The 15,874-nt window shown below is 42.9% G+C and overlaps 1 protein-coding gene across 1 annotated transcript; it reads left to right on the top strand.

Moving 5' to 3' along the window:
- Positions 1-5,063: 5,063 nt before the first annotated feature.
- On the top strand, positions 5,064-5,696 carry LOC134209495 (uncharacterized). The gene has a single exon (XM_062685477.1). The coding sequence runs from the start codon at positions 5,064-5,066 to the stop codon at positions 5,694-5,696; it is 633 nt and encodes a 210-aa protein (XP_062541461.1).
- The last annotated feature ends 10,178 nt before the right edge of the window (positions 5,697-15,874 follow it).

Genomic DNA, 15,874 nt, shown 5'->3' with positions numbered 1-15,874 from the left:
GCCCCTTTCAAATGTGGATCTAGACATATCTATGGAAAATTTCCAATAGAAAAGCAATACGAATTTCATCTGAGAAACTAGTAACGATTGCCTTAGAATAATCAGATAAAATCAATGTGGCAAATAAATTTCATTTTGAAATCACAGATCTCACTGGATCTATATGATTTTTAATTAGCAGCTATTGGATTTGGGAGCATTCATAAATTACTCTCGAATCTACTGTTCAATATAGCGCTCGAGAGAGCGATTTGGAGAGCTGGTGTGCAAAGAAGCGGTACCATTATCACAAAATCGCATATGCTCCTGGGATTTGCGGACGATATCGATATTATCGGGATTGATCGCCGTGCCGTGGAAGAGGCTTTTGTGCCTTTAAGAGGGAGACAGCGAGGATTGGACTCACGATCAATACCAGCAAAACGAAGTACATGGTCGCTGGCAATCAACGTGGGTTTAGTAGTGGTGGTGGTAGCGAAATGATGCTGGATGGTGAATAATTTGAAGTGGCAGAAGAATTTGTGTATCTTGGAACATAAGTGACGTGCGATAATGATGTTACCCCAAATAGGGCTTATTACAGACTTCGTAACCAGCTTAAGTCCCGTAGTCTGCAAACGAAAACAAAACTCGCGCTGTATACTACTCTGATTCTTCCGGTGGCTCTATACGGCCATAAGACATGGACGTTAAAGGAGGCTGATCGGAGAGCTTTCGGAGTGTTTGACCGTGCGGACAATACTCGGCTTTAAACAGGAGAACGGTATCTGCCGGCGCCGCATGATTCACGAATTGTACCAGGTGTATAAAGGGCTGGATATTATTAAGCATATTCAACACGGCAGACTACGGTGGGCTGGTCACGTTGTTCGTATGCCGGAAGAACGTTAAGCGAAGATAATATTTAGTAGAGAACCCGGAAGAGGCCGCAGGCTTCGTGAAAGGCCGCGTACACGATGGATTTTTTGCAGTTGAAGAGGACCTGAGGGCGCTCAATGTTCAGGGCGACTGGAAGCGATTGGCCCAATGCGGTCGGGTCTGAGCTTGACGACCGACTGGCAATAGCTTACACAACCTCACTTGATCAGTGCCGTTGCTGATGAAGAATGTGTATAGCCGCCAGACATTCTAAATACTCACGCTCCTCTAATGTGGACGTGTACAATACACATGTGGAAGTATTGGCTTGAGAAATGGATTGCGAGTGATTTGACTATGCGTCCAATTTGGGAATCTCGAGCTCGTTCAGTAGCCGCTAGGTTGCGAAGGCCGACGGAGGTCCTTCGTAGCTTAGTTGGTTAAAGCACCAGTCTAGCGTACTGTAGGGTCATGGGTTCGAGTCCCATCGAAGGGAAAGTGGTTACCTCCAATACATTTTCCAAATCAATATCTTCCACATAACGTACATATTCACATATGAGTTTTCATAACATTGTAAATTAACGTCCAAGTCGGGTGGTTTAATCCCCGGAAATAAGCAATTACCTTTGATTGAACTGATAAAAAAGATTGTCAGTCTTAGGTTGGTGCAGCCTGCTGCCTGCTGCAGCCTGCTAGTAGAATAAGCGCTTTTAATTATTTGGTATTGCCAATATTTTTACTATTTTACTTTTTAAATTAATTTTATTCCTATTATTTGAAATGCTGCATGCAAATCTCTTTTAAATGCCGTGAAAGATATTTCTTTTGATAAACTATTAGGCAATGTGTTCCAGTGAACTACACCTCGCACGAAAAATGAGTTCCCATACATAGACGTGCGGTGTGGTGGCAAAACGTATTTTCGAAATCGATTGCTTCTTGCTATTTGTAGTTTTTCATATAAATAATCTGGTTGCTTTGTACTCTGTTACAGTAGACCATGCAGAAAAAAACAAGAACGAAGTTTACTGAAGTTTACAAATCGACACCCAATAGGGCACTGCACGGAATGCTTTGTCTCTTTCTTGCTGCAAATAAATTTGAAAACAATAAGGCCAGTAAACGTCAAAATGTATGAAGAACGAAAAAGAAAGAGATCTAGACCAACATTTGAAAAGGGCGTAACAGCCAAAATTTATTCCTTCTGATTCTTTGTTTACATAAATAGCTATATATGTGGACGAAGGATCAGAAGGAATAAATTTTGGCTGTTACGCCCTTTTCAAATGTTGGTCTAGAGATATTCCCATGCAGTGCCCTATTAGTAAATGCTGAAGGTGAGAAACGCTTGAAAACCTGTTAAAATTAAAGACATAACGTACACATGTATTTAGAGCAACTCTAAAAACCAAGAAAGTTCATCTAGTAAAAAATCACAGGCCATAAAATGTGGAAGTATTAGACTTTTAAACAATTTTATTTTAATATCAGTTTTTAGAAAACATGCTGTTCCATAAAGTGAACGCAAGCTAGCGAATATTTTTCCACATTGTGACAACGCAAATTAATCCCATTCAAAATTGGATTGAATATGAATGCTCAAACTTGTAACATTTTGAACAAAAATAGAAGTGGTTTTAGTGTTTCATGAAAAGAACATTTGCTTATAAATATAGCTTTTTAATTGAGCGCTAGCATATTATTAGAATACCATTCATGAATTCTTCGTAGATCTTCATTGATATTCCTTGATATGTCCATGGCAGTAGTATTTAAGTAATCGTAATATAGTTGGGCATCATCTGCAAATAAATGAATTTTACGGTTTCGAACTGCATCAGTTAAGTCATTTATATACAAAGAGAATAGAAGCGGTCCCAAAATCGAGTCCTGAGGTACTCCTGATAAAATCGGTGAAAAATTAAAGTAAGTGCCATTGTAAAAAACTGTCTGAGCTCGAGATGTTAAGGGATCGTTTAAAAATTACGTCCAAGGTTTGAGGGGGAGGGGGTTCTGGAATTTGTGACAGTTTGTGACAACGAGAGAGGAGGGTGGGTCTTGTCTTCTGTAACGTCCAACAAGTAAAATACCTTATTAAATTTTAAGAAACAATTTGATTAGCTATAAACATATTTTAATTTGCTGTTAATCGAGTTAATTCTCACTAAATTTCTTGTAAAAGTTGTGTACAAAAAAGACAAATCATTATATATTCTACAGTTTGACGTACAGGGGGGAGGGGGGGGTCAGTGATTTGTTACAGATTGTGACAAGAGGGGGGGGAGCGGGGTTGAAAATGATGAAAAACGATGGACGTAATTTTTGAACGATCCCTAAATATGATTTGACTAAATTTACTGCTTGCTCCGAAAAATTAAATTTTATTTTTAGTTTGTTACACATAACACAGTGTGATACTGTGTCAAAAACCTTTGAAAAATCTAGTAGAATGAGTATTACAGGACGACCATTATCAAGAACTATTCCAATATCATCTATTATTATAAGCATTGCTGTTTTGGTACTGTGTTTTGAAAGGTAACCAGATTGAACTTTATTTAGAAGATTATGTCTTTCTACGTACCCACGCATATCTTTTTGAACGATTTTTTCGAACATTTTAGACATTGCACATATTATGCTGATTGGCCGCAGATTATCCAACGACACGATATAAACACTTCTCGCAGCCTCCCATCCTTCTTAAGCTTCAGCGCATTGGCTCGCAGATCACGGATGTAAGGTCCTACACTGAAAATAATGTTGAAGTAACAATAACCATGGAACAGCGCTTAAAAATACTATTTTAGTTTGTTTTTGACATAAACGAAAACATGTTTAAAATAAAAACACATTTGTAAATTTTACTACACGCATGGTTCAAATAACAACATTATGTGGTGAAGAAAATTTACAAAACAAAGAACATTCTCAGGCCAACATCGAGAATGATATGGGTGGCAAATCAATTTAGCTGCGGATAATTAAGTACTAATCTGCTCAATCGAATACCTTGGGGATAATGGTGAGTATTTATTTAAATTTAACGTGTTAAAGGAAACACTCGTGGTTGTTGAAGAATCTCATTATGATTCCTTGCATTTTTGTCTTACAGACTATCGTTCTATTCGTCACTGAAAGTGGTTCGTATGGATTCATACTGGCCCAGAATATTCATCAAGGAAGTGCAGGTTCTCAGGTATTACGAGAATCAAGAATGTAATGACCAAAGTGATCCGACGTAGGTGCCATACAAGTAACTGCTGTCGCTGAAAGATTCCTGTTGCTGTCGCAAACTTAGAAAATCCGGAGGAGTGACGGAGTGCAATTTTTATTCGTTCCTACTCGAACATGTTTTATCACAAATATTCTTTATCATGCGCCAATGTTCTATTAGTTAAACAATAAATGCTAATAAATGTTCAATGCAAACAATAAATAAACCAAAATAATTCATTTTCTTATTCCCTTACGCAAATGAAAATATCAATTGTTAATATTACTATGGATCAAAATGGGCATGGTTAAAAGTATCGCAATATTTACTGCTGCACATAGTAGTATTAACAAAAAAACATGGGTTTTTGGATTGTTTGTTTGTTTACTGTTGCATCGTTTTGCGTTTTTCTCCTGCTGTTAATTGCAAATTAGTACGTGTAAAACTGGTCTGAAAGTGGCGTTCTTTGGCTTTATCGCAAACGGTTACGTGGTGCATACTATTGCAGTGAAGAATCACGCGTAGTGAATTCGGAAATTGAGAAAATTCATCAACAAACGACGGGCAAGTTAGTGATTTGCATTAACATATACTGCGATCACGGTACAAGTGATCCGAAGTCGACTCGATTGTGCGAATTGTTTACTCTCGATCACAGTAGTTTCTGTATGTACGGTTGTCTGGAGTGCGAAAGTTCAAGCGCAACATACGATACACCCAAAAAAATCTGCACGTTGTTTCCACCTGAAAAAGTACGTAGATTTGATCCACCTGAAATTCACGTAACCTTTACCTGATTTTTCGATAGAATTTTCATTCTACGTGAAAATCAGGTAAGTTCTACCTGATTTTTGGATAGAATTCACCGGACACGTAAGTTTCACCTGAATTTTCTGAAGCATGTGTGAACGTAAAATGTACCTGAAAATTCAGGTTGAAACAACGTTTAGATTATTTGGAGTGTAGTTCCGAATCCTCGAACATAATGTCTCTAGTCTGCAGTTCCTGTGCAAATGAGATCGGTGACATTCAAGTTGAGTGCCAAGGCTTCTGTAAGGCCATTTTTCATCCCCGTTGTTGTGGTATTGCTGCGGACGCGTTTGAGGAAGTTATAAAAAACAAGCAAATTTTCTGGATGTGCTATTCGTGTACTAAACTGATGGATGACTTGCGCTTTCGAAATACGACACGTGCGGCTAATGAGGTCGGACAAGTGCATGCGCTGAATTCTCATAGCGATATTATGCAAAACCTGAAGTTGGAGATTATGGACGAACTGAAAACTGAGATAAAGACGAACTTTGCCAAGCTGATAAACTCTAGCACATTCACTCCGAAGTGTTCTAAGCTCACAGACATCCATCCTAGGTTCACCAAAGGCTGGAAGCTGTTTAGCACGATCGGTAACGCAAAACCTATTCCACAGCCCCCGCTACAAGTTGGAACTGGAAGCACTTCTTCTCCGTCAATGGGGATAGCTACTATTCCGCCTACTCAATCGAAGTTGTGGCTGTATTTATCCCGTGTCGCGAGAGATGTGTCCACAGTTCAAGTTCGCGCTCTCGCCATGAAACGCCTCGCTTCAGATGACATTCAAGTCGAATCAACTGGTCGCTAAAGGAAGGGATATAAATACTTTGTCATTTGTCTCGTTCAAAGTCGGTATGAACCTGGACCTGAAGTCCAAGGCTCTATCGATTTCTACGTGGCCGAGAGGAGTAGTTTATCGGGAGTTCACCGACAACAGATCGGGAGCAAATTTTTGGCGACAGGACCTGCTGCAGTATCCGACGATCCATTGAGCACATCAATGGACGAAGTTATATTGATGGAATAAGCGATATGATAGATGACGTCAGCTCTGCTCCGGGACGCACACTTGCCATTACCCGTAAGGAACTCCCTATCGCAGTCGCGCCCTTCCCGCCAGCGGTCAGCAGTCGTCCCGGCCCTACGTTAGAGATGGGAGACAGGATCTTCCGAACTCCTTCTACAGGTAAGTATAGTTCACCACCAAGCATTCCACACCCTGATTTTTACAACGTTTCCAGCGATTCTCCAGCTATCTCAGCCTTTGCATTCAGTCAACAAGATATTACAAAACGATGTACGCCATGAGCAATCGCCAGGACGCCATACAGCCGTCGGCCCTGAGGAAGACCTCTGTCCGCTCGTTGCTGTCGCGCCATTCTCGCCAACGTTTAACAGCCGTCCTAGCCCTGCGACTGAGTTTGAAGACGGGGTCTTCCGAGCTTCAATAATCGGCAAGTATGATCAACGAACCAACATTGCCTCGCCTAAAAGTATTTCTGTTTTTAGCTCGACCACTTGTTCACAACTGCGACCAAACAATAACGCTAGTTCCACAAGCCTCCCATACCATAATGTCTCCAGCCGTCTCCCGGGACGCAACACTTCCGCTTGCCTCAAGGAAGGCCCCTGAACCACTCATCGCAGTCGAGCCCTTCCCGCCAGCGCCCAACAGTCGTCCCAGTCCTGCGAATGAGGTCGGAGAAGGGGTCTTCCGAATTCCTGTTACCGGCAAGTACAATCAACAAAGGTCTATTTCATCGTCTAAAAGTGTCTCGGCTTTCAGCACATCGAACCCTCAACTAACACCGCTGCAAAGTATACATCCGTCGTGTCCTGTTTCTATCAATGAACTCCACTCAGAACCATGTCAAGCGCCTGTTGCTCATCGATTCAGCCACCCACTGGGACGCACAACTGCTGCCTGCATTGAGGAAGCACAGTCGAGTTATTGCTGCCAGCGATCAACAGCCGTCCCGGTCCAGTGTTTTAGACTGGAAACGGGAGCTTGCGATCTCCATCTGTCGGCAAGTATGGTTACCCAGTAAACCTTCCAGCATCTGATAGTGCTTCGCTTTCCAGTGCATCTGTCGTCCTGCCAACATCATCTGTCATCACAATCTACTATCAGAACGTTGGCGGAATGAACGGGCTTCTGGACGACTATCACTTAGCCGTTATCGATCTATGTTACGATATAATCGTTCTGACTGAGACCTGGCTGGATTCTAGAACCATCTCAAGTTATGTTTTTGGGCATGGTTACCAAATATTTCGCTGCGACCGCAATTTGAACAACAGTAGGAAATCCACAGGAGGAGGCGTTCTTATCGCTGTAAGCTCCAGACTAAAAGTGACTGCTATTGAGGACAATACCTGGAAGGCCGTGGAGCAAGTCTGGGTCGCTATTCAACTCGTCGATCGTCGATTGTTTATCTGCGCACTTAACATTCCTCCAGACCGGACGCGTGATTTGGAGTTTATCGACACACACTGTCAGTCTCTCTCATTTGTGTCGAACGATGCCGCTCCGTGCGACGAATTGATGATACTTGGTGACTTCAACTTCGCGGGAATCGCATGGAAACGAATTCACAGCGGTTTTTACGGCTTCGACCTTGAAAGATCATCTTTTCACGTTGGTGCCACGAAGCTTTTGGATAATTATAGTATGGCTACCTTATCTCAAATCAATGGAATTGTAAACGAGAACGGTCGTTCGCTTGATCTCTGTTTTACTAGCGCTCGTGAAACCGCTCCAGTTATCTCCAAGGCACCGGTCCCTTTGGTTAAATTTGTCGCTCATCACCCAGCTCTCGTAATTACCGTCGAGGAAACCGCTGGCCGTGATTTTTCTAGCACTGTGGCTGCAGTGACCTACGATTTTCGAAGGGCCGACTATCGCAGTGTTGTCGAAGTTCTTTCAGAGCTGGATTGGGATCGAATTTTGGATCCGATCGATGTCAACACAGCTGCACAAACTTTCTCTCATGTCTTGGCATACATCATCGATAGGCATGTCCCGAAAAGAATTGTCCAGTCTGACAGTCGCACTCCGTGGATGACTAACGGACTAACGAACTTCGCTCGTTAAGAAGGAATAAAAAGGCTGCTCTAAAAGGTTTACTAAATTCCGCTCACTTTCTTTGAAACGATACTATGTCAGTATAAATTATCAGTACAAGCGCTTAAGTTGATTCCTTTTCCGACGCTATCAAAGAAGGATCCAACAACGCCTAAAAATTCACCTGAAATCTTTCTGGAATTACATAACAGCGCAAGGAAAGCGGATTGCCTTCATCCATGTTTCTCAATGACGAAACTGCTGACACGCAACAGGACATTTGCAATCTTTTTCGGCTAAATTTTCCAGTGTGTTCGAAGAAGAGCTACTGTCCGCCGACTCCATCAACTCCGCAGCCGAGAACGTCCGCTTGGCTAACCAACAGCTGGTTAGCATTGACGTGAGTGCTGAACTTATTACTAAAGCCGCATCTCAACTCAAGGGTTCATATAAGCCCGGTCCTGATGGGGTGCCATCCTGTTTTATTAAAAGAAGTATCGAATGGCTACTGGCTCCAGTTCAAAAGATTTTCCAGCTTTCAATCTCCAGCGGAGTATTCCCTTCCTGTTGGAAAATAGCCGAAATGTTCCCTGTATATAAAAAGGGTAACAAGCGCGATGTTAATAACTACAGGGGAATTACATCGTTATGCGCCGTATCGAAGCTATTTGAACTTGTTATCATTGATTACGTCAGTGCACACTGCAGGCAACACATCAACACAGACCAGCATGGCTTTGTAACTGGGCGCTCCACAACTACGAATTTACTGTGTTCAACCTCGTACATCACGGAAAGTATGAACACTCGGGCCCTACACAGACCTTTCTGCTGTGTTCGATAAGCTGAATCATGACATCGCAATCGCAAAACTGGACCGATTATGTATCGGTGGGGATCTTTTGAAATGGTTTCGCTTGTATCTTACTGACCGCCAATTAACAGTCGCATTAGGCGACAACCGATCAACGTACTTTCGTGCAACGTCGGGTATACCACAAGGCAGCCATTTAGGACCGCTGATTTTTATCATGTACTTCAATGATGTCCATCACGCTGTTAAGGGTCCACGATTATCATTTGCCGATGATCTCAAGATATTCCTACGTATCTGCTCGGTTACTGATTGCCATACTCTCCAAGGTCAAATCAATGCTTTCGCTGATTGGTGCACTACGAACCGGATGGTTGTTAATCCGACAAAATGTTCCGTTATCACATTTTCACGCAAAAAAGAGCCGATTATCTTCATTTGCTGGGAACTACACTCGAACGGGTAAATCACGTGAAGGATTTGGGTGTGGTTTTAGACTCAAAACTGACATTTTCACACCACCTTTCATACGTTGTCGACAAAGCGTCTAGAACCCTGGGCTTTGTCATGAAAACGGCGAAAAATTTTACAAATGTCTATTGTCTGAAATCGCTGTACTGTTCTTTGGTGCGCTCTACACTAGAGTATTGTTCGTCAGTATGGAGCCCGTATTACAACAACGGCGTAGAACGTATTGAATCTATTCAACGGCGTTTCCTGCGGTTTTCGCTTCGAAGACTAAACTGGAGAGAGACCCGCTGCATCTTCCTAGTTACGAAGAGCGCTGTCGCTTGATTGCCTTAGAGCCACTGCGTATCCGCCGGGATGTGGGCAGAGCCCTATGTATAGCTGATGTACTTCAAGGAAGAATAGATTTTACTTACTTACTTATGGATCCTGTACACCTCCGGTGGTGCAAAGGGCCGACTTGAAAGATCTCCATCCTGAGCGATGCCCGGCTATCGCTTTAACCTGTTGCCAGGTTAGATTTCGGTCGACTTCTTTTATTTCTTTATTGAGGCTTCGCCGCCATGAGCCTCTGGGTCTGCCTCTGCTGCGATGTCCCGCTGGGTTCCAGTCTAATGCTTGCTTACAGATTTCGTTTCGCCCCCTACGTAGAGGGTGGCCGACCCAGCCCCACTTCCGATCCCGAATTTCTGTTGTTATCGGCCTCTGGTGACAACGACGATGGAGCTCGTTGTTTGAGATCCAGTTGTGAGGCCACCAGGCCCGAATTATATACCGCAGGCATCTGTTAATGAACACCTGCAGCCGTTGAGTGTTCTCCACTGATACACACCATGTTTCGCTAGCGTATAACAGCACAGATTTCACGTTAGAGTTGAAAATTCGTATTTTGGTGCGTTCACTTATCTGCCTGTTTTTCCAGATATTTCTTAAACTCGCAAAGGCAGCCCTTGCTTTCTTGATCCGTGCGCCTATGTCGATCTTGGTACCGCCGTCTGACGCCATTTGGCTACCAAGATATTGGAAGCTTTCAACATTCTCCACTGGTTGCCCGGCTACTGTGAAACTGGAAGGAGTCACCGTGTTTACATCCAACGATTTTGTTTTGTTGACGTTGATGACTAAACCTGCCGAGGAGGAGCGATCGGCAAGGTCGTTGAGCTTACTCTGCATATCAGAGCGCCGTTGCGCGAGTAGTGCAACGTCATCCGCCAATTCGAAGTCGTTTAGGTGCTCCATGGTTATAGGCTGCCATAACAGCCCGCGGTTTGGTTCACGGTCAATCGCATCTTATCAGAATCTCGTCGATTACGATGAGGAACAGTAACGGTGATAGAATACATCCTTGTCTCACACCAGCTACGACCCGGATAGGGTCGGACAGGACCCCATTGTGCAGCACTCTACACGAAAAGGCCTCGTACTGTGCTTCGATGAGGCCGATGATTTTCTCAGGAACCCCCTTGCGTCTCAGGGCGCCCCACATATTCTCGTGATTGAGACGGTCGAAAGCTTTTTCGTAGTCAATGAATACCAAGTAAAGGGACTCTTGGAATTCGTTGACCTGCTCCAAAATGATGCGGAGCGTGACAATGTGGTCCACACAGGATCTTCCGGCACGGAATCCGGCTTGCTGCCGCCGGAGAGTCGCATCGATCTTCTCCTGAATCCGCTAGGATAATTTTGCACAGAACTTTGAGAACGGTATACACAGCAACATAATGCCTCGCCAGTTATCGCATACAGTCAGGTCACCCTTTTTGTGCACCTTCACTACGATATTTTGCATCCAGTCGACCGGGAAAGTTGCGGTGTCCCAGATATTACGAAATAAACGATGCAGTAGTTGAGCGGATGTCATGGGGTCAGCTTTGAGCATCTCGGCTGATATGCGGTCGACCCCTGGGGCTTTATTCGATTTCATGCTTTGGATGGCTGTTTGAATCTCTAGCAGTGATGGAGCTTCGGTATTGACGCGTGTTATACGTCGGATCCTAGGCAGGTCATGCCGAGGTGGTGATGGCCTGGCTGGCACTTGAAAAGTTGTTCGAAGTGCTCGAACCAGCGTTTCAGCTGGTCAGTTGGGTCGGTCAATAACTGATCATTCGCGTCTTTCACAGGCATCGTTGCATTCATCTTCGCCCCGCTTAAGCGTCGTGAGATATCGTAGAGGAGGCGAATGTCCCCGGTTGCGGCGGCTCTCTCTCCTTCGTCGGCCAGAGAGTCTGCCCACGCTCGCTTGTCCCGTCGACATGAGCGTTTTACTTCCTTCTCAAGAGCCGCGTATCGTTGACGGGCTAAGACTTTGGCTCCTCTGGTTTTCGATCGCTCTATCGCGGCTTTGGCTTCTCTTCGCTCCTCTATCTTTCTCCAGGTCTCATCGGTGATCCATTGTTTTCTCTGGGTGCGTAGTTCGCCCAGATTGTTCTCGCTGGTGGTGATGAAGGCATTCTTGATGGCGGTCCATTGGTCTTCCACGCTGCCACCTTCCGGAATATCTGCAGCACGCGTCTCCAGTTCTTCAACGAAGGACCGTTTCACCGTGGCATCTTCCAGTCGGCGTGTGTTGAATCGTCGACCAACTCTTTCCTCCTGCCGACGAATCCGCGCAATGCGCAGGCGTATTTTGCCGATGAGGAGGTGATGATCAGACGCGATATCGGCACTACGTTTATTCCGTACATCAAGAAGGCTCCGTTTCCATTTTCGGCTGATGCAGATGTGGTCGATTTGATTTTCTGTAAAGCCGTCACGGGAGACCCACGTGACCTTGTGAACCGGTCGATGAGGGAAGAGCGATCCCCCGATCACCATGTCGTTATTACCACAAAATTCTGCGAACAGCTCTCCGTTTTCGCTCATTTCTCCGATACCATGGCGTCCCATAATGCGCTCATGGTTCGAGTTGTCGGATCCGATCTTCGCATTGAAGTCGCCCAAACAGATCTTGATATCACCCTTCGGAATTCTATCTACGACGGCATTGAGTTGACTGTAGTTCTCTTTGTCTTGCAGATCGGCAGCATCGGTTGGCGCATAACATTGGATTATAGTAAGGTTTCGGACCCGTGTTCTAAATCTGGCAACGATTATCCTTTCACTTATAGGTTCCCACTTCATAAGCGCAGAGTGTGCCTGAGCGCTTAGTAGGAAGCCAACTCCGCGATGCCGGGGAGCGTGTTCACCTCGTAAACCAGAGTATAGCAGAACTTGTCCCGACGGCGCTCTGTGTTCTCCAAAGTTTGGCCAACGGACTTCACTCAGTCCCAGGATCTCAAGCTTCATGCGGCGTGCCTCATTGGCAAGTTGTGCCAATTTACCCTGCTGGGCTAGGGTTAAAACGTTCCATGTTCCTATTCGTGTCCGTTGTTTCGCGCTAAGAGTCGTCGCCGTAAAATCAGTCCGTATTCTTTTCATTATCGGAATCTCAAACAAATTGATGTTTCGCGAACAGGTTGTTGGCCAAAGGTTCCCTATCCACCGGGGGTGGGGCTGTCATCTTAGGTATAGTTTCCGGGAAAAGAATTTCATACTCAGCCGCTGGATGCCAGAACAGACGCTGTTGGAGCCGCACCTCCTTGGTGGACAGACGCTCGATCAGTCGGGTCATATTTGTTTAAAGTCCCACCCAACACCAGGACTAGGCTAGTGCGCTTTGAGCGGCACACGGTCGCTTTGATAGGGCCTGCTTGGGGACACATGCAGCTTTTTATAGAAGTTCAACAGAGCCCACTGTCGAACCCCACCACATCCTAGGCAGACCCCACAGTACGCACCCTCTCACTCTAGCTGATGTCAGAAGGACAACAGTGCCCAGGCTGCACTACCAGCTAAGTACGCAACCCTTAGCTGGCGGTCAATTGTCATCGGAAGACCCGTGGAAGCGTGAGTATTGGAACTTGTGAGGACCAGAGCTATGTTAGGCGCCCCTTCCCGGATGTCAACTCACCATTTCGCAGCCCAAGAATAGATTGCGAAAGAATTTTACAACAAGTGAACATGAAAGTTCAACCATGACCGTTACGGAACAATTCGATGCTGAGGCTCCCTCTTCGTCGCCCTAACTACGGTGCAGTAACTGCAATCCACGGCCGCCAGAGAACGTTTAATAGAATTTCTTCCATGTTCGGCTTCAACTTGACGCAGAATGTTCTTCGTCGTAGATTTTCTGAATTTTTTCGTTGATTGTATGTGATAAGGCTGCATTTTATTTGTTTTAATTTTTTTATCTTGACAATGCTACTATGTTATATTTTTTGACTATGTGCGTTTTTTAGTATTAATTAGTATTTACATACATCATTAGGGCTAATTGTAGTCTGTTGATGAAATCACACAATAAATAAAATGGCGAACAATTGGACAAGAAATGTCAAAAAGACACCATAGTAAAATCAACTGCAGTTATGGTTGATTCAAGTGTATGCTGTAGTCTGCCCAAATCAAGTGGTAAAATGTTTTTAATTTTACCCTCGATTTGGTAGATATTACCATGCCGCTTCTTTCAGTGTATGTTTTCGTTGATGTACACCCAAAAAAATCTGCACGTTGTTTCCACCTGAAAAAGTACGTAGGTTTGATCCACCTGAAATTCACGTAACCTTTACCTGATTTTTCGATAGAATTTTCATTCTACGTGAAAATCAGGTAAGTTCTACCTGAGTTTTGGATAGAATTCACCTGATTACCGGGTAAGTTTCACCTGAATTTTCTGAAGCATTTGCAGCTACGTGTGCACGTAAAATGTACCTGAAAATTCAGGTTGAAACAACGTTTAGATTATTTGGAGTGTAAAAATCGTAAATCCATTTCCAGTGAGCGATAAAGAACGGGATCAAAGATAGCGGAAGTAAAAATCGTTGCGTTGGACAGTAAATAATTGCGAACTGTATCATGATCATACCCGAATAAAAAATATTATAGAAAAACAATACAATTTATTGTAACATCACAATAAAACACAATAAATTTACAATAGATTTTATTGTAGATGAAGTAATAGAAATACATTAGAATGCATTGTTATGAACCATTCATTAAATTGTAAATGAAGTTTTCGCATTAGAACGTACGGGTTGTTAAGTATCGTAACTATACAAAATTTGAGATTTTTTCATACCCTTTCTTTTGTCAAACAATAGAGTGTATCGTAAATATATTGTTGAACTATCCGAAGAAAATCGTTCAAATAACATAAGATTGAATTTTTATAGTAAAACAATAAGATATTGAATTTCTTAATTATGACGGTTTTACCGTTAAACAATGAAATTTTAAGAAAAATAATGCATATTTGCTACAATTGGATAAATGTTATTAATTGGCTTATATACAATTTGAACAAAATTTTCAGAAGTTATCAATGATTAAAATTTATACACTAAATGTTCTAAAAACAATTGGAGGTATTGTTACATTAGAGAACTATGTTGACGTATTATATCCACGGTGTTGATACAATATGGACAACCATCAAGAAACTATATATCCTATTGTATACCGTAGAGCGCATGGTTATTCAATTGTTTACACTGTTGAGCCTATGGTACACTTTTATCCGGGTATAGACATTTCCTGCTGTGATGGTCCCCTTCGAGAGACGACGAATGTCAACCAATGGAAAATTGCTTTCTGTGTAACCAAACGATCTGCACCATGTGTGATACAGGGTGTCGACTACCTGGAAAAACCTGGAAAGTCAGTGAAAGTCAGGGAATTTCATTTTGGATCTGGAATGTCAGGGAAAGTCAAGGAATTTTGATTGAGATCAGGGAAAAAATCACAAAACCCTATATTGAAAATATATTGTGATTTTTAAAAAAGCAAGCAATATACTAAACTAAACGTATGACAATGAAACTCTGAACTAATTCTAATCCATTGAAAAAGGACCTATAAAGGTACTGAAACGTCGGATAAGAATTAATATAGCGTTTTAGCTGTTCATCAGACTTCATAGCCGATACACAATACTCCGAGGCAGTTACAGTCGACAACCACCATCAAGCTATAAAGCTTATTTTTTGTGTGGCCGTTGGCAGTCTCTAGACTAAAAGTCTACTCCGGGCCCTTTTCATGTTCACCATAATAATCGAGTTGGTTTCTATTCATCACTAAGCAATAACAGAGGTTCCAAAGCCACGTTGCTCAAATGGTCACTGTTGAGACCTGATCCAAATAGTCCCGTTTAATATTTTAGATTATTTAGTTTCAGTGGTTTTGTGTCGGAGTCGTTTTGAATTTTTTGCAGTTTTTCCTTATTAGTAGCATTTGAGTCATGTTCCCATCAAACAAAAGAAGTACGAAAAGTTCGTTCGAATACCTAATCATCAATCGCGAGAGTCATTCCTTATAAAACTAGTAACCAACTATATTGAAAAAAATCTAGCTTTTGATGAAAACGAAAAGGACAAATGTTTGAAAATTATCTAGTGGAAGCAGTCGAAACTGAATCAAATGGCTGAAATAGGCCATAGATCAGAACCGTTCAACAAACAATCATCAAACATGTTCAACCTACAACCAACAACTAGATATTTGGAAGCTTGTTAAACGAAAACCCCGAATAGTATCTTTGTTTACCTGTGACGACCTACAGCATCGGCATAATCCTTAAACAAGATTCTGTAGGTAATGTTTT

The sequence above is a fragment of the Armigeres subalbatus genome, chromosome 2, assembly GCF_024139115.2.
Source record: "Armigeres subalbatus isolate Guangzhou_Male chromosome 2, GZ_Asu_2, whole genome shotgun sequence".
Lineage (NCBI taxonomy): Eukaryota > Metazoa > Arthropoda > Insecta > Diptera > Culicidae > Armigeres > Armigeres subalbatus.
Note: the sequence above shows the minus strand (reverse complement) of the source record. Positions and strands in the feature narration are given on the sequence as shown.